General features: G+C 43.1%; 1 protein-coding gene across 1 annotated transcript in view; it reads right to left on the bottom strand.

The window, feature by feature from the left end:
• ATG7 (autophagy related 7) overlaps positions 1 to 22794 on the bottom strand; it is a 114437-nt gene that overhangs the window by 46273 nt on the left and 45370 nt on the right. Inside the window, 4 exon segments of the mRNA XM_007453054.1 lie at positions 12991 to 13066; positions 17823 to 17938; positions 19650 to 19853; positions 22739 to 22794. The exon segment at positions 22739 to 22794 is cut by the window's right edge and continues 10 nt beyond it. Coding sequence (XP_007453116.1) covers positions 12991 to 13066; positions 17823 to 17938; positions 19650 to 19853; positions 22739 to 22794 — 452 coding nt within the window.

Here is a 22794-nt window from a genome sequence, read left to right as displayed (position 1 = left end):
CCCCCCCCCCCCCCCGCAGTCCTTGTTGCCTTTAGCCACCTTACCAACACTCCCCCAAAATAAAACCAAGGAAACCTGGCGGACTCTTTAAAGAGACAGGCTTCCTTCTGAGTGTGGGCAGCTCCACCTTTAAGCCCACACTACAACTAGTCTAGTTACATTTGCATACTTATTGCTGGACGATCTAACCTTGAAGGAAACGCCTATAGCAATCTTTTAAATATCGTTATCTATATGTTATGAGATTTCAATGTAATCCAAGATCAAGAGAGTGTTTGGTAGAAATGATAAGCTAGATAGCTGGGATAAGTTAGCTGGCCTCACGGTGAACCTTTGAAAATGTGACAATCTTTAGTTCTCTGTATCTCAAGAAGGTGGTGACCATTTCCTAATACAGTGCTTGAGGCACAAGCAGGGTCCTAAGTTTGCTCTCCAGGTCACCAAAACGAGAGACGGCAAACCAGCAGAAAAGACTATAACGGCGGGTCACAAATGGGTATGTTGAGATCCTCATGAGATCTGGAAGTTACAGGCCCAAAGAATTCTCATAGTGAGTCTCCTTCTATCTCAATGGCTTTAATATTAAATTTACCTAGAAAAATATTTATCATATGTAGCATATTTTCCATTAAAATGTTCACTGATATGGCCCAGAGGTTAATGTCTCCATATAGGCTTCATGAAAAGGTCTCCTGATTCTCTTTTCTCTCATACAGGTAATAAACTTTCTTTGTGCTGTGCAAAGAAATACTGGTATTTTTCTCTGCTAAACTGTTCCACGATTGGGGGTGCGGAGTTAAAGGCGAAGGGAAGGGAGACAGTAGACCCAGTTAGGAGCGGGAAGGAAGGGAGAAAAAGGAGAGGAAGGAAGGAAGGAAAGAGAAAATATAAACCAACAACACAGGTGGTGAGCAAGAGAAAGGAGTGGAAGTGAATGGGGTGGCCAAGCAGGGGCACCCACATCATTGTTTAGCACCCCAGACAGCTCTTTACCAGGAAACGGACTCATTTTCCCAGGAAATGAAGTAGAACAACATCTGTGTGTGAGGCCCTTCAAATTCCCCAAGTTGGTATCAGAAGGCTCAGAACTCCACCAAACTAATTCCAGTTGTAGGAAATTTAAAAGAGGAAGGCCTGTTCTCACACCAACTGCGACAGACTCCTAACGGGCACCTCCACAGGTGAGCTCTCTCCCTCCCACTGAATCCAACACTCTGCTATGGATTAATTTTCCTAAGACACAGCTCTGAGGTGTGTCACTTTCTATCAGCTTCCTAGAGCTGACCAAAAAAGCAGAGAATTCATCATGCTGGCACTCAAGGTCCCCCCTAATCTGGGCCCATTTTGCCTTTCTGATCTTTTCACAGGCTTCGTACAACTACTAAGCTCAAGTACAACGTCCTTCCCAAAGACATTACTGCGTTGCTGACCTTGTCTCAAGCCGAATTCTGTGACTCAGAGCTCTTCCTTGGGGAACCAGCTATATAACCAAATCTACATCTTCATAATAGTCACTCAAGCTCAAACACACCTCTTTCATAAATACTCAATCCACCCACCACTTGACTTAGAGATAACGCCTTCATTACGTGAAATCCTTCTTTTTGGTATTTATCACCAAAATAACTTATGTAATAGTTATTTCTTTAAAAAATAACAGGTTTACTGAGATAAAATTCATGTACCATAAACTTACTTTAGAGTATACAATTCAGTGGCTTTTAGTATATTCATGGAATTTTGTAAACATCACCAATACCTAATTTCAGAACATTTTCAGCACCCCCAAAAGAAACTCAGAACCCCTAAGAAATTAGTCCCCATTTTCCACTTTTCCCAAACGCTGGCAACTACTAATCTGCTTTCTATTTCTATTGATTTGCCTAATTTGCCTATTTACTACAAATGGAATCATACATGACTGGCTTCACTTACTATATTGTATCATGTGTATTTCATTCCTTTTTATTGCTAAATACTATTCAATTACATGGACATACCATATTTTGTTTATTCACAAGTTGAATAACTTTTGGGTATATATATATATACAGAGGGGCATTAATGGATCTCCTGGTAACTACTTGTTTAACATTTTGAGGACCAAAGTGACTGCACCATATTACCTTCCTGCCAGCAACATACGAGGGCTCCAATTTCTTCACCTTCTTGTCTCTCTGAGGTAGCCATCCTAATGAATGTGAAGTGGTAGCTCGCTGTGCTTTTGATTTGCATTTCTCTAAAGACTAAGTGCTGAGCATTTTTTCACGTGCTTCTTGACCATTCATATTACCTTTCTTCAGAGAAATGTAGATTCAAATTCTTGGCCAAATTTTAAATTGGGTTTTCTTTTTATTGTTGAATGTTAAGAGTTCTTTATATATTCTGGATATGAGTTTCTTTCAGATATGATTTTGCAAATATTTTCTCCCATTCTGTGGGGTGTCTTTTCACTTTCTTGATGGGTGTCCTTTGAAGCACAGAACTTTACTTTCTTGATGTCCTATTTATTTTTCCTTTGGTTGCTCGGCCTTTTGGTATCATAGATAACAAACCAATCCTCACCCAAGGTTACGAAGAGTTAGTATGTTTTCTTATTTAATAGTTTTAGCTCTTACATTTAGGTCTGCAATCCATTTTGAGGTGTTTTTTTATATGGTGTGACAGAAGGGTCCAAATTCACTGTTTTGTATGTGGAAATCCAGTTGTTCCAATACTTTCTTGAAAAGGCTCTTCTCCTCCCATTTAATTGGCAAGAAATGACCATAAATGTCAGGGTTCATTTCTGGACTCTCAATTCTATTCTGTTGATCTGTATGTCTACCTTTATGACAGTACTACACTGTCTTGATTATAGTAGCTTTGTAGTAAGTTTGGAAACTTGGAAGTATGAGTCTTCCAACTTTGCTCTTCTTTTTCAAGATCATTTTAACTATTCTGGGTCCTCTGCCTTGCCAAATGAGTTTTAGAATCAGCTTGTGTAATATAATTACTTAAAAAATTATTTTTTAATCTCTCTTCCTTTTAGAGGGCAAGATATAGGCTGAACTATTTGCATCTGTCCACATAGCACAGTGATTTGCTCATAACAAATACTAATTATTAATTATGCAATGAGTGGATGAGAAAAACACAAACATCCCAAAGCCAAGCAAATTATTCATACCCGAAGTATTCAGAGGAAACACATCCCAAATAAACCACAAGAAAAACTCCATCTTACCACCATTCACATCTTCCAGGCAATATGAAGCCCTTCCCCATCAACAACTCTTTAAATCCCCTGTATTACAAATGCACTGAGCTTCCACAATATGCTCTGTGTTCCCTAAAATCTTACAAGAAATGCATAAAATTTAAAGAGCAGAAGTTGCTACTTAAAATTTTAGCACCTTCCTTAGACATGCATAGAAATCCCAGAGCAAATCTAAAATCCAGGCACCTGATGCAAAATCCTAATAAATATATTCTACCTATTTAGAGAGGCCAGGCACCAATTCACAATCGAAGAAGTTATAAGGATTTGTCCCTTGCTTAGGTGGAGAAAAATTCACCAACACCCTCCTACTTAGAAGTGTGCAAAGTATATGAAACAATATGCTCATCTGGTGTTTTTCAAAGCCTGCCTGATCAGAAGAATCCCCTGGAACTTGACTGAAAAGATCTGAAGTAAGGCCAGAGCATGTGCATGTTTAACAAGAGCCCAGGTGATTCAGAGCCTTCGGAAGAAGATGCTTTCAGTTACCAACCTCATTTACCCCTTCCCGTGGTTTAATCTATACCCTCAGCATCACCTGTTGGATGTCGGAAAGCAGATGGAAGCAGTTAGCGAGCCTCTCCCTCCTTTCCACGTTTTTTATGCATAGCACCACCACACCCGGCTAATTTAGCCACATCTAAATTAACATCTAAATGACAAGATTTTATAAAGTGATTTCTCCATCCACTCTAAGGCCTCTTGACACTGCTCAAGGTACAGTCTTCCAACTTTGGGGACTACACACAGCTTACTCTAAAACCTTATTTGATTATAATATTTGCTGTCAATCTTTCCTTACAGGAGGGTAAGTATTAAACGGCTATTTTTAAAAAATTTAATTCGACCTATTATAAAAGTAATAAGCATGACGGAAAACAAAAGAGCAAAAAAATAACCCGTACTCCCATAGCATATTTACTCCTGTCTTCCTATTTTTTTAAATATATTTAAATACTTAACTTCCTTTTAAACAGCCTCCCGAATACTAATGGCTTCTCAATCTCTCCCCTCCCTAGAGGGGGAAAAACTGCCAATTCCACAAACAAACGCACACCCACCCATGCGTCTCTACTAGAGGGGCCAAACTTTGCCTGCCTCGCTGCATATTTTATTTTCTAAATTACAATGATGCAGTTTTTTTTTTCCTCTTAATGCTGAAAAGAATAAAGAAGACAATAAAACGGGCTGTATGAAAATCCAATCAGTGGTTGCCTGGGGCTGAGGGTGGGGATATTACCATAGAAAAGGCACAAAGTCAGTTTGGGGGATGGATGAAAAAGCTCTGGACCTCGTTTGCGGTGGTGGTAGTCATATGCAAGTGTACACACTCGTCTAAACTCATTAAAATGCACGTTTAAACGGGTACATTTGACTGTACAAAAGTTATGCTTCAAAAAAGGTGACTAAAAAAGGTTCATAGGGCTTCCCTGGTGGCGCAGTGCTTGAGAGTCCGCCTGCCGATGCAGGAGACGCGGGTTCGTGCCCCGTTTCGGGAAGATCCCACATGCCGCGGAGCGGCTGGGCCCGTGAGCCATGGCCACTGAGCCTGCGCGTCCGGAGCCTGTGCTCCGCAAATGGGAGAGGCCACAACAGTGAGAGGCCCGCATAACGCAAGAAAAAAAAAAAAAAAAAAAAAAAAGTTCATAACCTCATTAACATTTTCCAAACAATACAAAAAGGTACAAAATAAAAGCATAAAGTCCCTATTGCCCCCAGTCCCTCTGCCTCAAAACAACAACAACAACAAAAACAACCAAAAAAAGCCCCTCCAGCATCAGTTTCCAATGTAGCCTTCCAGGGAAAGAAAAAGTGTTTTACGAATAGACCAGCTCTACAACATGCGTCTCTTTGCTACCCCCTGAATATTTAAAAACCCCACCTGGGAAGCTGGGAGAAGTACAATTACCTGCGGTTTCCTGGCTCCCTTCCCTCTCTTCACCCCCAGGCCCCACAAAGGGCAGAAGGAGCTTGAGTTGAATCCCCGTCTTCAAACACCAGCGAGGCGCATGGCTGTACTGGCGCTTGGCTAACAAGGCCTCACGCCCCCTCATCCGGAAGGAGCAAAGATGAGCACGGAAATGACGCACAAAGCCTCAGAGCCAGGCCTATATAGGCTCCCGGCCTCCCTCCTCCCTCAGGGCGGTTCCCAGGAGGACAGTGGGCGGTCCTGGCCGGATTCATTAGGCGCACCTGTGCGCATCTAACTAGCGTCCAAAGGTTGGAAGGCAGGAACACCTGTTTGGGGGTGTGTCCTAGGGACTAGGAGTCCAGAGCCCTTTTCTAAAGAGAACTAGGGCCGGTGGGAGCACAAAACTCAAAAGCCATGACCAACGAGCAGGATCTGGTCCGTGTTAACTTGACGAGTCATGTGCTTTGTCCCATAGGATGCCATCAAGAAACCATCTTTATAGAATGAAGTCGTTGTTCTCAAACACCTAACGTCCCTGGAGGTTGTCATTCAGTGGATCTGGAACAGGGCTGGGAAATGTGTATTCTGGAACGGCTCCCGAGGTGATTCTGATGCACCATCCCTGGATTAGGCTGCCTTCCACTTAAAGGCTCAAGGACTCCAATTCTATGCCCAGATCCTGTTATCTCCTCCGGTCTATTCTCTGTACAGCAGCCAAACCTGATCACGTCACCGCTCCGCTTATGACTTTTCAACGGCTCTCCGCTGCCCCTGGGTTTAAGATGGCCTGTGAGGTCCTGTCTCTCCTCCTCTTCCCCTGTGCTCTCCCAATTCTTTACGTTACAGGGACACTGGTCGCCTTTCAGATTCTCAAACTCACCCATCTTCTCTGCCTCTCCTGTGCCTGCCCTAAAGTGCTAACCCCCTTCCCTTCTCCCGCCACAGAAACAACTGCTCCCTCCTAACCTTGGAAGCCTTGCAGGAGGGCATGTCCTGACATCCTGTGGAAATGGTGGCCTAGGGGACTGAGCAGAGGAGCAACATCTGCTACGTGCCATCCCTGTGTCTGGCTCTCTGGAGTGTTTTCACATACTCATCTCATGTTGCCCTCACTACCATCCTGGGACTTTCCCCTGTATTCTAGATAAAGAAATCGAGGCTCAGGGAAGTGGCTTGGCTCGCCCAAGATTCTACAACTACCAAGTGGTAAAGCCTGGGATCTGAGTTCTGTTCCTTCTCTCCCAAGTCTAGGGGAAAAGGCTGAAAATCAAGGAGAAGGTAAAAAGAACGGAAGAAAGAAAGAGAAAACCAGAGGAATTAAAGAAACACACACCCCCTCAAAACCAAAAACTCAATATCAAGATGGCTGCCATCAGGGTCTGAGTGGATTAAACTATCTTCAGTCATTTATGCCCAGTCAGCTACGAAATAAATAGATCAGGAAGAGAAAGGGGACTCTTCCATTCTGGGCAGCCCCTCATGGTGTTTACACCTAAGCTGAGTGAAAGCGGCTTGAGCCCCAAGCCCACCTTGAGGCGGGAGATAGATGGGCTCCAGGTTAGACATTTACAACTGGCCTTCTGTTAACATTTCATGGGGCAGGAAAAAATGGGCTTCGGGCCGGACACTTACAACTCGCCTCCTGTTTGCATTTCCTGAGACAGGAGACAGGTGGGCTTCAGGTTAGACATTTAAAATCAGCCTCCTGTTTGCTCTCCGAAATGGAAGCCACGACAGAGACAGGGTAAAAAGCCAAGTTTTGTCTCTTGCGGATGCCTTAAGATAACAGTCATGGCAAAAATGAGGAGGGGCAAAACCTCGTTTGAGTAAAGGATCAAGGGATCTCTGCTTTGCCCCTCCTTGGGGCGAGGAAGACACTACACATGTGTAGAAAGCCTCCTTGGGGGTCAAAAGTCAGGGGACAACTCCATGCCATGGTGACTCTTGCTTCTCCCAGATGCCTTCACGTCGGGGTCCATCTTGACTGTGGGGTGCGTGTACACCTAAGGGGAGGGTCCTGAGACAAATTAGCCAGGGGGTGACAAAGCAAGATGATTGGCCAGAAGGGAGACAAAAACCTGGAGAACTGCCCCCTCATAAAGGATTTAAACTTCCTAAAGGCCTTACTCTCTGAGTTCTCCCGTGCGTCTTTCCGCACGTACTTTGCTTTTCCAAGAAACTTTCTACTTTTCTCTTTACTTTCTGCCTCCTTGCCTGAATTCTTTCTTGACAAGGCAGTCTAGAACTGTGGGTTTAGGCCCTAGCTGCTGGCCTCTGTGGTCTAGCAGTTAGGACTCCCGGTCTGGGGACTAAGATATTGCTTCCAGCTACTGCTCACTGCTGCTTGCTCCAAGTTGCCACTTACTTCTGCGTGCGTCCAAAATCAACCTCCCCTGGATGGGAAGTGAAGAGCCAATGCCCAGAAATAAACAGCCATTCTGAGAAGGCACAGTTGCAGCCACAGCAGAAACCTGCTGCTTTGACTTCACACCGGTTTCCAGCAGGCCTGGCGGTATTTCTAGAGCTTGGAGTTTGCATAAATAAGAGCTAACTCCAGACTCCGCATTGCTCTTGGATGTTGCAGCGAGTCTTAACCAAATTCAACGCCAAAATAAAGTTTAGCAAATGCAAAACCTCAGGCGCACCACAGAGGTCTTTGTTTCAGACAACAGCTTCAGCTACCACCAGTAACCCACCTCTCACTGTCAAACAGGGGCCAACAAGGGACAGAAGAAGCAAGCTGGAAATGAGCCAGCGCCATCCTTAGAAAAATAGCGCAGGATGGAACTAATCCTTCCAACCCTTCCCTGCACACTCACTGCTTCCAGAGTTTTACGAGATTCCTTGTAACTCCCTTTCTAGGAGGCTAGATAGGCGCCCACTTTACCATTTTAATTAAAAGTGAAAGAGAAAGATAAAAACAACATTTACAAATGTCCCTTATGTGGCCAGAACTGTGCTAATGTAATTTAATCTATAATGTAATTTAATCTGTACACGAATCCCAGTTGTTTAGTATATTATTATGCCCGTTTTAGTAATTTAAAATATGAAGTTCAGAAAGGATCAGTAACCTGCCCAAGGTCACACAGTGACAGGTGGCAAGAACCGCCTTGGACCCTTTTGTCAAATGGATGAAAATGAAATTAAGAGGCAAAGCTGGGATTCTAATCGGATCTGTATGATCCAGAGCCTCTGGTTCCCTCCCACGCGGGCCTCCCAAACAGGACAGCCCCATCGGGTGAGCAAAACTCGTGGGGCACAAGTGACGTCCTTCAACTGATAAAATTATGCCCAAGTCCTCTTGGGCCAAGAGATGCTACCTGAGACGCTCTGGAACTCTGGCACTGTGTGTCATTTATCCCCCACTTTGTGTGCCAGGAGCGGGGAACGCCCCTCTCTTCTTCTAGGGCCTTGCACGCAGGGAAGCCCAGACCTTGTCGGATCTTGTACCCAAATCCCTCCTGAATTCAGGGGCCTCCCCAATGGAATGAGACTTCACCACATCCGAGTGGCTTGGGGTACATCCACCACCTTAGAAACTACAAAGGCAAGTGGAACCAAACGCTTGTGCTGCGTGCCGGTCACCGAACTTCTCTGAACCTAATGGCGCTTTGGCACGGCGTCAGCGTTTGGGGATCACCTGCTGCAGGGATGACTGGAGGGAGGGGGAAGGGAGGACAAACAGGTCACAAACCACAGTAGCTGAAATGGTGAAACAGCAGACATTTGGACTGTCTGTTCTTCCTGCCCTTTCCATTGCCATCAATTCGAGGGGTACAGAATCAGAGGGGGAAGGAGATTCCTTTTCTCGGGCTACATCTCAGGAAATACGCTCTTAGTGCTTATCTTCTTAACCTCCTTTCTCAGCAGTCAGTTCGTCCACACCCCTAGAGGCACACTGAGGTCAGCATTTCGGAGCACGGTAAAGAGACCTTATTGAAAGCGAATGGCCTGAGGATTTGTGGGGCACAGCCTGTGCAGACAGGCCAAATCAAGAGCAGGCCGAGGCTTGGCTACAGACCACAGCTCTAGCTCGGCTTTTGTCTCACTGGGAGATTTCCCAGGCTGGTCCCTGCCTAGGTTCTGTCCTAGTTTGGGCTTTGTTCTAGTCTTCCAAAAGTAACTAAAACAAAGGACTTGAAAGCCCAAGAGAACTATGGGGTTGGCAAGTCCAAACCCCTAGGAGGGGCGTACCCATCCAGGGTCTTCATTCAGTAGTACTTGAGGACCAAGAGTCCATTTGCCCAAAGACAAAAAACGTGAACTGCCTGGTCCATGTTGGTATCAAAGCAGGACTGCTATATTCATGACCATGGTTTTCAGACAACTACTGAATTGCCATGATGCTTTTCGTTCTCTGAGGGGTGTCCAGTCAAATGATCAGCAGCTACATCGGCTGTTAATTTCTGTCACATTTCTGTCTCACCAGCCTGCACACCAACTTCCTGGAGACATCAGGAGTGGCCTCGACACTTGATAACTCCTGAACTGTGTCTCCCACCAAAGAACCAGAAAAAGGGGTCTGGCCTCACAGAACAGTCACCACCCCAGGAGCCAGGAAAAGACAACCCCGCCACCTTTTTTTTTTTTTTTTAAAATAAAAGATCCCACTTGCTGGGAAGCAGAGGGAATAACAGTACGCGCTAAGAGCTACAGTGAAAAAGTTCTCTCTAGCAAAGAAGCCAGACTCCAAAGACCATATATTATATTATTTCATTTACAGAAAGCTCAAAATTAGACAAAAGTCTCCCAAGGTGTTCGGAGCCAAGAGCTGCATGTCTCTGTGTGGGAAGGAGGCAGTGATAATAGAGGAAGCATGGGGGGATGTCAGGGAACTTGATAACACTTCATCTTGACCTGTGTGCTGGGTACATGAGTGGTGTTCATTTTGTGAGAATCCAAGTTGTATACTTAATGATTTGTGTGATTGTGTATATTTTATATATAGATAAAAATGACAAATTAAAAAACCATTCCCTTTATAGGCAGCAAGTGGCTTATACTCATTGCTGCCTGCTTGCAGAATCCCATCCACACACAGTGGGCCAGAGACTTTTTAAAAAGAACAAACCCATAAGCCTATTTTCTCACCTTCAAATGGTTTTTTCACGGTTTTCAAATGCAATAAGAGGTTGTTTCAGGCTGAATATCACTGAATTTCAGGGACTAATCAAGCCTTTTTCTGCACTTGGCCAATCTCTGGATAAGCCAAATTCTGCCTGTGGTCCCATGGAGAGATGGACTAAGTAATCCTCAGGCCTCCCAGGTCTGACACGGGGGAGAGCTGAGACCAGAGAGCGTGGACGAAGTTAAGCAACTTTCCCCAGATTACACAATGAGTCGCTGGTGGGGGGGCCTTGTGATTCTCGGTCCAAGGACTATCACTTTTCTACTACATCTCATTCCACAAGGGCCAATTAATAAACACTCTCCTTTGGGGAATGGAGAAAAAATGAGCCCAGGGAACATCACTGGCTATTCTCTGTATACAAAGCACACAAAGGGGTTTACCGAGTTCCTCTCCAACAGGAAGTCATTTGTCTCAAGAGAGCCAGGAAAAGGAGGGGGTAAGTGCTGAGTCTGCATTGCAACACAGCCAGTGTTTTTGTGGAAACGGTGGTCCCCTAATCAAAACACAGTTGCATAAATGGACTCACTCCACTTCAAAAAGAAAAAAAAAAAAGAAGAAATTTAAAGCCTTATAAAATAGGGACCACACAACCCTAATTTTAAAGTTCTTTCTCCATTGTCTTTTTTAGAAAGTAGCTAAAAATAAAGGCTTGAAACTTGAAATAATGTAAGCAAGTAATCACACACACACACACACACACACACACACACACACACACACACACACACACACACTGGGCTTTTCCCATATATGGCTGCATTATTCTTCAGACTTTGAAAAGGCCAAATGAAGAGATGGCCAACAACCAAAATAACCCTTCAGACATTTGAAAACGAGGAGAAAGAACTAGAAGAGTGGGTGAATGACAAACAATTGCAAGGCTCCATGGGGGTAAATAACACTGAGAGGGATTAGTTGCCATAGTACTTTAAAAACATGGGCACATGCATTTTGACACCGGACCCCTTCTATAAAGAAACTGCTTTGCCCTCTGGCCTCAGCACTGAGAAAGCTACAACTGCGGTAATTTAACATAAAGGACTTCAAGAAGGAAACCAGTGCAGGGGCATGACTGAAAATTTAATTAAGGCCCTTCTCAGCATGAGATCTGTAAAGGAGATGAGGGCACATCTCAAGGTCAGAAGAAAGGGAAGGAGACATGTGAAAAGGGATGAGGGTGAGGATTCAGATGAGCACGTCCACAGCAGAGGTTGGCTCTGGAGGACAGCTTCCTCATGGGGATGAGGGGGGCTTATTACAGGGCCTAGTGGGTCCTACTTGAAGTGTTTCTGCAGAAAAGATTAACCCATTCATGTCAAATAAATGCCATCTTGAGTGAGGCAGGCTGGAAAGGTCACATTTGCATGGTGTTGTGTGCTTTACCAAGCCTCGTCATAGACAATTCTGGACACAAGGTAAAGCACCTGCTTTTACTGATACAGAAACTGAGGCCCAAGGAGGTAAGTGACTTAACACAAATCCATGACAGGTGACGTAGTGCAAGGGGCCCAGAGCAGCGATTCGAAGCAAACTCTCCCAAAATGCAGGCCGGGGCTATTTCCACTCACAAAACCTCAGACGCAGCCCTGGTCAGAGTACCGAGTTTAGGCATGGATTTTGGCATATCCACTACCTCTATGACCGTGGACAAGTAATTTCCCCTCTTCTGATTCAGACCCTCAATCAGAAAATGACAGGGCAGGTGTGTGTAGGCAGCGAGAGAGACGAACGCGACCTGCGTGAGTTACCCCGCTCTCAGCACGCGTCTGTGAGTCTGTCCTCACAAGCCCCCAGATGGGACTGTCGGGTGCTCTCACTGCTCCCCTAACTAGACAGCCTTCGTGCTGCAGACTGAGATACACACACGGAACCCAGAGAAACGATTTCCGAAAAGTAAGACCAGAAAACCTCCTAAAGCATAGTGACAAAAACTGGTGAAGAGGCAACACGAATTTAACATTTTCATCCCACTGCTTTTTTTCTCTCTCGCTCTCTACGGGTGGACCTTCCCTATGATGCCTCAGATTCTTTTTTCTGAAAAGACACCCCACTGTCTGGTGACACTGTGCACTCCTAATGGCCTTCCCATGCATGCCCAGAAAGGCTTCTATTATTTGGCTTCTATTATTTATTATTTTTTAATTATTATTAAGGAGTCAGTAATAATAAACAACAGCAACAAAACTAGCAGCACCATTTACTGAGGGCTGTGACGTACCAGGCACTGTCGCTAAGCCCTTTCTATATAACATCTCTCATCTCTACTGCTACCAGCTGAGGTCGGTATTCTTGACTCCATTCTCTAGATAAGAAAACTAAGGCTCAGAGAAGTTTAATGACTTGGCCAAGGAAGGCCATCTTAATAACTGCTGGGCTGGGATTTAAGCCACTGTCTGGTTGGTTCTAAAGCCCGTTCTCTCTTGTTCTACTCCATCACGAGGCCCCTAGTCAACATGCTAAATGCTAAATCAAGACTCTGGGTAATGCTGCTTGTTCAGGATTTCTTCTCGTCACCATCCTGCAGAATGGGATCTCCTCCAGGTGCTCATAAAGAATTCCCACGGAAATACCAGGGAAGCTGGAGGGTAGAGAGGGTGGAGCAGAGGTGGGCTGGGATGACCCCAAATACTTTCCCACTGCACCACTGGGATCGGGTCCAGAATTGTGATTTCATTCCCAGTCACTAACCTGGTGAGGCACAAGCCCGAGAGAGGTTGGAGGCTCATTCATGCGGTCGTCACTGCTGCTGGCAATGGCGTAGCCCCTGAGAAAAGGAAACCATTAGAGCTGTTCATTTCATAAAAATCTATGTTTAATTCCTCTGAGGACGATCTGGAGGAGGTCCACATAAGATTTATAAGGATAACCGAACACCCCTTGCTAGGCAGCATAAGCTAGGAAAAAAAAAAAAAACCCTAATTTCCCTGGGAGGAAGGCAGAAGAATAGTTTAGAAAAGAAAAAGCTTGTGTTTTAGAGTCAGAAAGACCAGAGCTTGTGAGCACAGGCAAGTTGCTTAATTTCTCTGTGCTTCAGGTCCATCACCTATAAAATAGGAATAAGACAGTTGTGAGAAATGAATTAGGAGTAAGTTAGATAAATTGCCAAGTGCAACATCTGGCTAATGTTAATTCCCTTACTCTCAAATAGTCTTGTAAAACACCACAGCACATTGTTGAATTGAATGGAAATTTTGAAACAGAAAACCTTCCAACCTTAACTTGCTGAGGTAATGTAAATGCTACCACGATGGAGGAAGGAGAAAGAAAAGCGAGGGATTAACTGGGCAGAACGAATACTCCCTCCCGAATAACAGTCTGATGTTTACTTATGTTACAGAAGAGACGTGACACAGACCCTGGTTTTAGCCTATGACCAAGGCAAATGTGGCAGACAGAGGGGTCAGTGTCAAGGACTCAGAGCCAGCTCTGAAAGATTTTAACCCAAATGCTTCCTGTCAGGGGGCCACAATAAACATAGGTGCCAGGGGGATGACAAAGATGAGAGGAAGACAAAAAAAGCTGCTTATTTTCATTTAGCTCTGAAGCATCTATACGGTTACATATGCTACGAACATAGTACAGAGGCTGTCTTTTCAACTTCAGAGAAGAACTCTGAGTTATACAGTAAATAGAATATTCATGTTGATTTCTGAGAAATGGAAAAACAAATCTTTCAAAAATTCAATTCTTTCCTGCCTGTATTACAAACAGCATAGCAGAGTGATTGAAAACAGAGTTTGGAGCCAAACTGGGCTGTGCTTAATCCCAGCTTTACTACTTATCAGCTACGTGAATTTCAGCAACTTAGTTATCTTCGCTATGCCTCAATTTCCCCATCAAAAATGGGACAGATAAGAGTTCTTTCCTAATCTGTTTGCTATGAGGATTAAATGAATTACTATTGGTAAAGTGCTTAGAATAATGCCTAGCACAACGTAAGCACTATGTAAGGCTTGAAAGTAAGATAAATCACACTGTGTTTGTCACACAGTGAGGTGTAAATACCTGTTTGGCTCCAGTCTGCCTTCACTATATCACACTTGAGAGCACAGTCTCCAGCGGATATTGAGAAAGTCTTAAGTTGTTTACTAAGTTTTCTTTTGCTTCTCTCTTTTCTTCATTTTCTTTCCTTTCCTTTTCTCTTCTTTTCCTTCCTTCTTTCTTTTTCTAAATTACTGATTCTATTTTTTAAAATTAATTTAATTTTTGTCTCACTTTCATTTATTATAAGATGAACTACTTCTGTTGTTTGTAAGTCATAAAGTAAGATCTTCTCTTTGCTTGGAGAAGAGAGGGTGTCTAGACCACAACTGTGGTAATTTTTATATCTGTAATATAACATATATACAATGTGTTACACATAGAGACTACCGAAAGGCCCAAGGTCAAGTTGAAACAAAACACACCAGCCTACTCCTTGCCTTCCTCTCACACGCAAGCCTAACCCTATGAGTGCTTAATAAATTAAAAAATATTTTTATAACTGGTGTGGCATTGGTGGACTAAGTGGTCAGGACCAGTCCCCCCACTGAGAACAAACAGGAAAGCTAGACACAGTACACAAACCTCTGTTTGAAAGCATCAGAGAGCTACCACAGTAAAGGAGAATTACAGAGCTAAGGTTTATAAGAGGAGGGAAGCCCACAGAGGTAAATCAGGCATTTGCAAGGGGAATTTTCCCCCATAAAATGATTGTCAATGTCCAAAAGCAGTGGCCACAAGCTCAGAAGCTGAACAGTGATACTCACTGACTCATGAGGCTGATGGGAAAATCCAGAGTTGAGGTCTGCCAATAAGGAAGAACCATGGAAAATATCCAAGGCTTTGGATTGGGATCATACAGGGGTGCATCCTCAGACTAACGGTGAACCGGAAACAGATAAGCCCTAATTGGATAAAATGTTCTAGGATGGTAGTCCCCTTGGCCTAGCAGTTTGCCAGAAAGAAATGTAAATCACATCTCTGTAATTTTTCAAATATAATGTCCAGTACTCCATCAAATATAGCCAAGAAGATACAAGGAATTGAGGAAATTTAAACATTGATTGGATATGTGGTAATATTAGGGAATTGCCTTTAATTTGTTTTTATATGTAAAAATAGTAAAGATACATATTAAAAAGATATATTTTTATGAATGAAAGCTATGTCTTGGATTTGCTTTAAAATAAGTCAGTGGAAGGAGAAAGACTGTGGACAGTAGTACAGATAAAGGATGACTGGTAATTGTTGAAGCTGGATGGTGCATACAAGGTGGTTTCTATATATATACACAAATTGTGTGTGTGTGTGTGTGTGTGTGTGTGTGTGTGAGAAAGAAGATATCTATATATCTATATCTCTATCTATATATATCTTTTCATATATCTTTGAAATTTCCATAATGAAAAGGTTTTGTTTTTTTAAAAAAAAACAAAACCAGGTATATGAGGAGACAATACATAACCAAAAGCCAATAAAAACAATAGACAATAGGAACAGACTCATAGGAGATCCCATTAATGGACATAACTGATAAGGACTTAAAAGAAAAACATGATCAAATGTGTTCAAAGAATGAAAAAGACCAAAATCACAATTTTGGCAGAGAAGAGGGAATGTATAAAATAAGATCAGATGGAAACTCTAAGACTGAAACATATAATTATGAAATTTAAAACTCAATAGATGGTTTAAAACACAGACACAGAAGAACGAAGAATTAGTAAACTGGAAGATAAGCCAAAACCAAATAGCCAGACTGAAGTAAGGAAAGACAAAATTATGGAAAGTACAGAAAAGAGCATAGGCTGATTCTAACATGCAACTGGGGACTCAAAAGGAAAGAATCAAGAAAGGGGCAGAAGCAATGTTTTAGGAGATAATGGCTGAAAATTGTCCACAGTGGGTGAAAAACATCAAGCCATGGATTCAAGGGGCACTAAAAAGCACAATCAGAATAAATAGAGAAATAGGTATACAATAATAAATAACAGAATTAGGTATGTATTCCCAACTTCTGAAAACCAAAGACAATGAGAAAATCTTAAAAGCGGTAGGGAAAGAGGGAGAAAAACAAATTGTATCAAAGGAGTAGCAACGAGGTACACACCTTACTCCTCAACCAGGATAAGGGCAGCCAGAGAAAACAGGAGTGCGCTCTCAACTTGCTAAAGGGAAATTACCACCCGTCTGGAATTCTGTACGCAGCAAAAATAGCTTTCAAGCATAAAGATAAAACAAAGACATTTTTGGACAAACAAAAACTGAAATATCTTTGTCGCTAGCATTTCTAAAGGCAATAATAAAGGGTATTCTTCAGGCAGAAGGAAAATGCCCTTGGATGGAAGCTCAAGGTCACAGAAAGAAAAGTAACAAAAAGGAAAATATTAGCAAAATGAAATGAATACCAACTATATAACAATAATAATATCTTCTAGAGTTTAAAATACATACAGAATTTTTTTTTTTTTTTTTTTTGCAGTACGCCGGCCTCTCACTGTTGTGGCCTCTCCCGTTGCGGAGCACAGGCTCTGGACACGCAGGCTCAGCGGCCATGGCTCACGGGCCCAACCGCTCTGCGGCATGTTGGATCTTCCCGGACTGGGGCACGAATCCGTGTCCCCTGCATTGGCAGGCGGACTCTCAACCACTGCGCCACCAGGGAAGCCCCAGAATTGTTTTTAAATGAATGTGCAGACGGTACTGGGCGCCTGCCCAATGTATTCTCCACTTCTATCTCATCACAGTTTTATTGAGAGAGGCAACATGCCCAGCCAAAGGACTACATTTGTCCATCTTCCTTGCAGTTACGAGTGCAAGGTCATGTGATATAGGAGTTTTAGAATCAATGGGTAAGTCTTCCCGGAGAGCCTTTTAAAAGGGGGCAGCCTCAGCTGAGTACAACTTTCATGCTTTGGTCATTCCTTTCCTCTTAAGTGTAACACAGAAGCAACACTGTTGGCAGAGCAGCCATCTTGTGACCACAGGTGACAAGCATAAGGAAGGGAGCTAAGCGTGGCTGAGTGAGTGCTAAGGAAACAGTCCCCGGTGGCATATCGGAGCCTTTGTACCAGCCCTGGATGCTGCCTCTGAGCTTCTTGCCGCATGAGAAAAATCAAGCTGTACCCTTTGGGCTAAGTCACTTTAGATGGATCGGTTACATACAGCTAAATGCAATTTCTATCATATGTAATTCACGTATTGCCTTACAAGTGCTCAGGGCTAAGGAGATCAAAACATATTAAGAGAATAAATGCATGAAGGTCCTAAGGCCACTACCAAAATTTTTATCCTTCCTTATTATCAATTGCCAATTAACTCTAGGAGAGTTCAGTTCCAGAAGGATGCAGAGATACAGCTCCAAAGATCACAATGACACGTTCTCCAGGCCAAAGAATCACACTGGGTTTTTTAAAAATTTTGTTTTTTTGAGGATGGAAAGCGCAATATAATTCTCAGAAAATTCAGACTGAGAAAAGGCCAAGGGAGATAAAAAAGCTTTCTTTGTTTAAACACCCATCTCTAAAAGGCAAACTCACCCTTCTGGATGCTGCAAAACGGAAACCATCAACTCCACCGCCAGGGCTCCTGCAATCATGGCCAGTCCCGGACGACTCACAGTGCACTGCTGGTCCAAGGTCCGGTCTCTGGTTGACTACAGAGAACAGTCACTGACGTGAATGCAAAGTTCTGTTCCACCCAGCGCCAGCTGTGTGAAGCATGAAACTCCTCCACAATAAAGCTCTATCACATACCAGACGCTGACTGTTGGCAAAGATCAGTCAGCCTCACATAATGCCATTTCTTGCAAGTACCAAGAAAATCAAAATATACAAGTTAGGTAACTAAATGAGGTAATACATTAAAAAGGATTAGCAGTTATAAACAAATTAAAGATGGGGGCCTAGCTGCCTCATACATGGAGTGGCATCATGTACTCTTTTAACTGACTCAACTCTACTGTGCTTGTGAGTTGAGAGCGAGAGGCACAGAAAGGAAGAACATTTGAACAGAGCAAATGGTCCTGCCCTCCCACCATGACTGCACTAACCCTCGGAGTGCCCGGGAGATGCAAGGACTGATCTGCTGTCCCCGCCATCCTGTTTCCATGTGCCCCTCACAGTGGAGGCATCTTGTCACCCTGAGCGTGATCTCACGGCTTAAGAACAAGTATTTCTGCTACAATGTGGCTCTAAACACAAGCCTTCGTTAGTTCAACCTAAGAAATTCTAATTTTCCAACTCTGGGCAAATTTAACGGGTTGTTAGGGATAACTTTGACTCTGAAATTTTTGCCTTATGAACAGATGTAGCTTTACTGCAGCTGATCCTTAATCCTACTTGCTGGGAATAATGAAATAACAGGGTCAGCTGTATATTATAACCCATGATGGAGATAAAGCCACCCTTCTTCACATAAGAGGATATTTTTTTCTTTAAACTGGGAAGACACAAAAGCCAGTCATCCCAAAGAGGTGTAAATCAGTAAGGAACAAGTTTTAATAGAAGGTGAAAATGGAGGGGAGGGTACGGACAACACCTCTGCTTTGTTTTACTAGAAGTGATCGCCTTTTCTGATGAAAGACCATTCCTGCTCACCCGGCTTCCATGGCAGCATTAAGAACACAGAAGCTTACGTTGGAACAGTGTAGTGCTTGCTGCTCAGGGCACTTCCATGTTTGAACCACCTTGCACTGTTAATAGTCCGGGAAAGTATTCGTCCCTCCCCTACTGGGGTTGGCAGATAAAATACAAGATGCCCGGTTAAACTTGATCTTTCAATAAACAACAAATAATCTTTTAGTATAAACAGATCTCGAATATTGCATGGGACATACTTACACTAAAATATTATTCGTTATTTACCTGAAATTCAGAGTTAACTGGAAATCCTGTATTTTGACATGCTGGGTCTGACAACCTTCTGGGCCTCAGAGTCCCATCCTGCAGAAGCACAGGGAGCCTAACAGACTTATTTGGAATTATCCTGTGAGGCTGGACTGCAGTCTGGGTCTTCAGACTCATCATTTAACACCCTCTTCACTAAGATACACTAAGAATACACATAGAATACAGCGCTAAGCGCTGCCAGGAACCAGTCTAGCCTGCGGTTTCCTTGCTGAGCTTTCCATAAAGACGGTTTGTTGCTGCGTTTACATTGGCGAACAGGGAAGAGCTGTACACAGTTGATGATGTCAAACAAGGCTCATAGAGGGATAAGGCCCTGCCCCGGCCCCCAAATGGAGAATTTTTCTCTTTGTTAAAAGACAATATCTAAATAGTCGTAAAGGAAAGAACTGGGTCTCTCCACTCTAGTGGGCAAGACGGTTGTAGGAAATACTTGGAATAACAAAGAAATCCACTTACATCTCCCGGGGCCACCACATCATTGCAGAAATAGCAGCCAAGTTTGTAGCCAGGGATGTTGGCAAAAAGTGATGGGCCCAGGAGGTCGGCAGGTGCCACAGGGTGGCTGGGACACAAGTCCCCGGCTCCCTGCTGCTTAGGCTTCTTCAGGCCATGTCTCATAACAACAAATGTGTCAAATCCCAAGGCAGCATTGATGACCAGCTGTGAGTTTCAAGGAATAAAAGGCTAGAGTTAAGAGACACATATTTTAAGCCATGGCTAACTTCATATTTGGTCCACCTAAAAAATTTATTTTGTAAGTGTTTGCAATAAATGTTTGCATATGACTATAATTAGATTCTAGAAGCTCATGTTGGTAAAAGCTACCCAAGACTGAGGGCTTATTAAATGCAAAAGACTTGACAAGTGATTAACATAAATTATCTCATTTGGTTTCACTTAAAATTCCCAGCAAACACTTCCTATTTACAGACGAGGATACTGAAAGTCAGAGAGGTTACTTCTATAACTTGCCCAAGGTCACTTAGCTGGTAAAAGGTAGGTGTATAAAACTGTCTTGATAGTTCTCAAAACCATTCTTTCCAGCATTATGCTGTCCTCTGTCATTTCTACAGAGATTTTTTTCATAATAGCTTTATTGAGATATAATTCACATACCGTATAATTCACCCTCCACATAGGATTTTTTTTGAATATTTTCTTCCTTTTTAAAAATTTATTTATTTATTTATCTATTTATTTATTTTTGGCTGCATTGGGTCCTGGTTGCTGCACACAGATTTTCTCTAGTTGCGGCGAGCGGGGGCCACTCCTCGTTGTTGTGCGCGGGCCTCTCATCGCGGTGGCCTCCCCCATTGCGGAGCACGGGCTCCAGGCGTGCGGGCTTCAGTAGTTGTGGCTTGCAGGCTCTCGAGCACAGGCTCAGTAGTTGTGGCGCACGGGCTTCATTGCTCCACGGCACGTGGGATCCTCCCAGACCAGGGCTCGAATCTGTGTCCCCTGCATTGGCAGGCGGGTTCCCAACCACTGAGCCACCAGCGAAGCCCCCCACATAGGTCTTTGAGGACAATTTTTTTCATTTATACTGTAAGAACGTCTCTTAGCTGTAATTTAACTTATTCTCCCAAACTTATGGTTAGACACAGAGTTGGAAAAATTCAAGGAAAACCATACCAGAAAACAAAAATCACTCACAATCTCACAGCTCAAACAATTATTATTAATAGTTTGAAGTATTTCCCTGTTATTTTCTCTTTCTCTCACATTCCCTTCCTCCCTTTCTCCCTTCTTCTTGCCACCCTTTGATAAACAGATACCTTTACATATATAAAGAGTTGATAAAAAATATATATACAATATTATATCTTGCTTATTTAACATAACGTGGTATTTTCCATGTTATTAAAATTCTTTGAAGACATAACTGTGAACGGCTGCATACTATCCCGTCACACATATGTACCGTGATTTATTGGGTTGACCAAAAGGTTCGTTCGGTTTTTTCCGTAAGATGGCTCTAGTAGCAGTTAGTTGTCTTTAGCGTCATTCGAAACAATTTTGTTAGACTGTATGTGACAGCTGTCAGATCAGCATGTGTTTAAAAAAAGACATCAAAATTAGTGAATTTTTGTGTAGCCATTTTAATACTGAAGATGGAAGAAAAAAGCAACATTTTCGGCATATTATGCTTTGTTATTTCAAGAAAGGTAAAAACGCAACCGAAACGCAAAAAGAAAGATTTATGCAGTGTATGGAGAAGGTGCTGTGACTGATCAAATGTGTCAAAGGTGGTTTGAGAAGTTTTGTGCTGGAGATTTCTTGCTGGACGCTGCTCCACGGTCAGGTAAACCAGTTGCAGTTGATAGCGATCAAATTGAGACATTAATTGAGAAGAGTCAATGTTATACCACGCGGGAGATAGCCAACTCAAAATATCCAAATCAAGTGTTGAAAGTCATTTGCACCAGCTTAGTTATGTGAATTGCTTTGATGTTTGGGTTCCACGTAAGTTAAGTAAAAAAAACCTTCTTGACCGTATTTCCACGTGTGATTCTCTACTTAAACGTAATGAAAACGTTCCGTTTTTAAAACAAATTGTGACAGGCAATGAAAAGTGGATACTGTCCAATAATGTGGAAAGGAAGAGACTGTGGGGCAAGCGAAATGAACCACCACCAACCACACCAAAGGCCAATCTTCGTCCAGAGAAGGTGATGTTGTGTATATGGCGGGATTGGAAGAGAGTTCTCTATTATGAGCTCCTTCTGGAAAACCAAACTATTAATTCCAACAAGTACTGCTCCCAGTTAGACCAACTGAAAGCAGCACTCAACGAAAAGCATCTGGAATTAGTCAACAGAAAACACATAATCTTCCATCAGGATAACTCAAGACTGCATGCTTCTTTGATGACCAGGCAAAAACTGTCACAACTTGGCTGGGAAGTTCTGATTCATCCGCCATATTCACCAGACATTGACCTTTGGAATTCCATTTATTTAGATCTTTACAAAATTCTCTTTAATGGAAAATTTCAATTCCCTGGAGGACTGTAAAAGGCACCTGGAGCAGTTCTTTGCTCAAAAAGATAAAAAGTTTTGGGAAGATGGAATTATGAAGTTGCCTGAAAAATGGCAGAAGGTAGTGGAACAAAAGGGTGAATACGTTGTTCAATAAAGTTCTTGGTGAAAATGAAAAATGTGTCTTTTATTTTTACTTAAAACTGAAGGCACTTTTTGGCCAACCCAGTGTTTAAACATTCAGTTCTTTTGGCCCTTGAAGTTGTCACTGACCCAACAGTAGTGAATGAGACAAAATCTTTGCCCTCTTGGAGCTTACATTCTATTGTAAGTAGAGTGTCCCTTCCAGTAAAGGACCTCACAGGGTGGTTATGAAAATTAAACAGTAAAGGGTAACAATTATGCTGGATGATGGTGCATAAGGCAGAGACAGTCTCTGGAGGAAGCCCTCTTGTACCAGGTCACTAGGCCACACAAACCACCTTCTGCTCTGGAGGGGGCAGATTGGGGACACTTCCCCCTGGGGAGATGATGCATTAAGTCACCACCAGAGGACCCACACTCTACCTTTCTCTTGCTCGCGGCGATGACGGCGGGCAGCCATCGGCTCTCCCGGGTGTCCA

The sequence above is a fragment of the Lipotes vexillifer genome, unplaced genomic scaffold (genome assembly GCF_000442215.2).
Source record: "Lipotes vexillifer unplaced genomic scaffold, Lipotes_vexillifer_v1.1 scaffold1272, whole genome shotgun sequence".
NCBI classification, from domain to species: Eukaryota; Metazoa; Chordata; class Mammalia; order Artiodactyla; family Lipotidae; genus Lipotes; species Lipotes vexillifer.
This window is presented reverse-complemented; position numbering and strand designations above follow the sequence as displayed.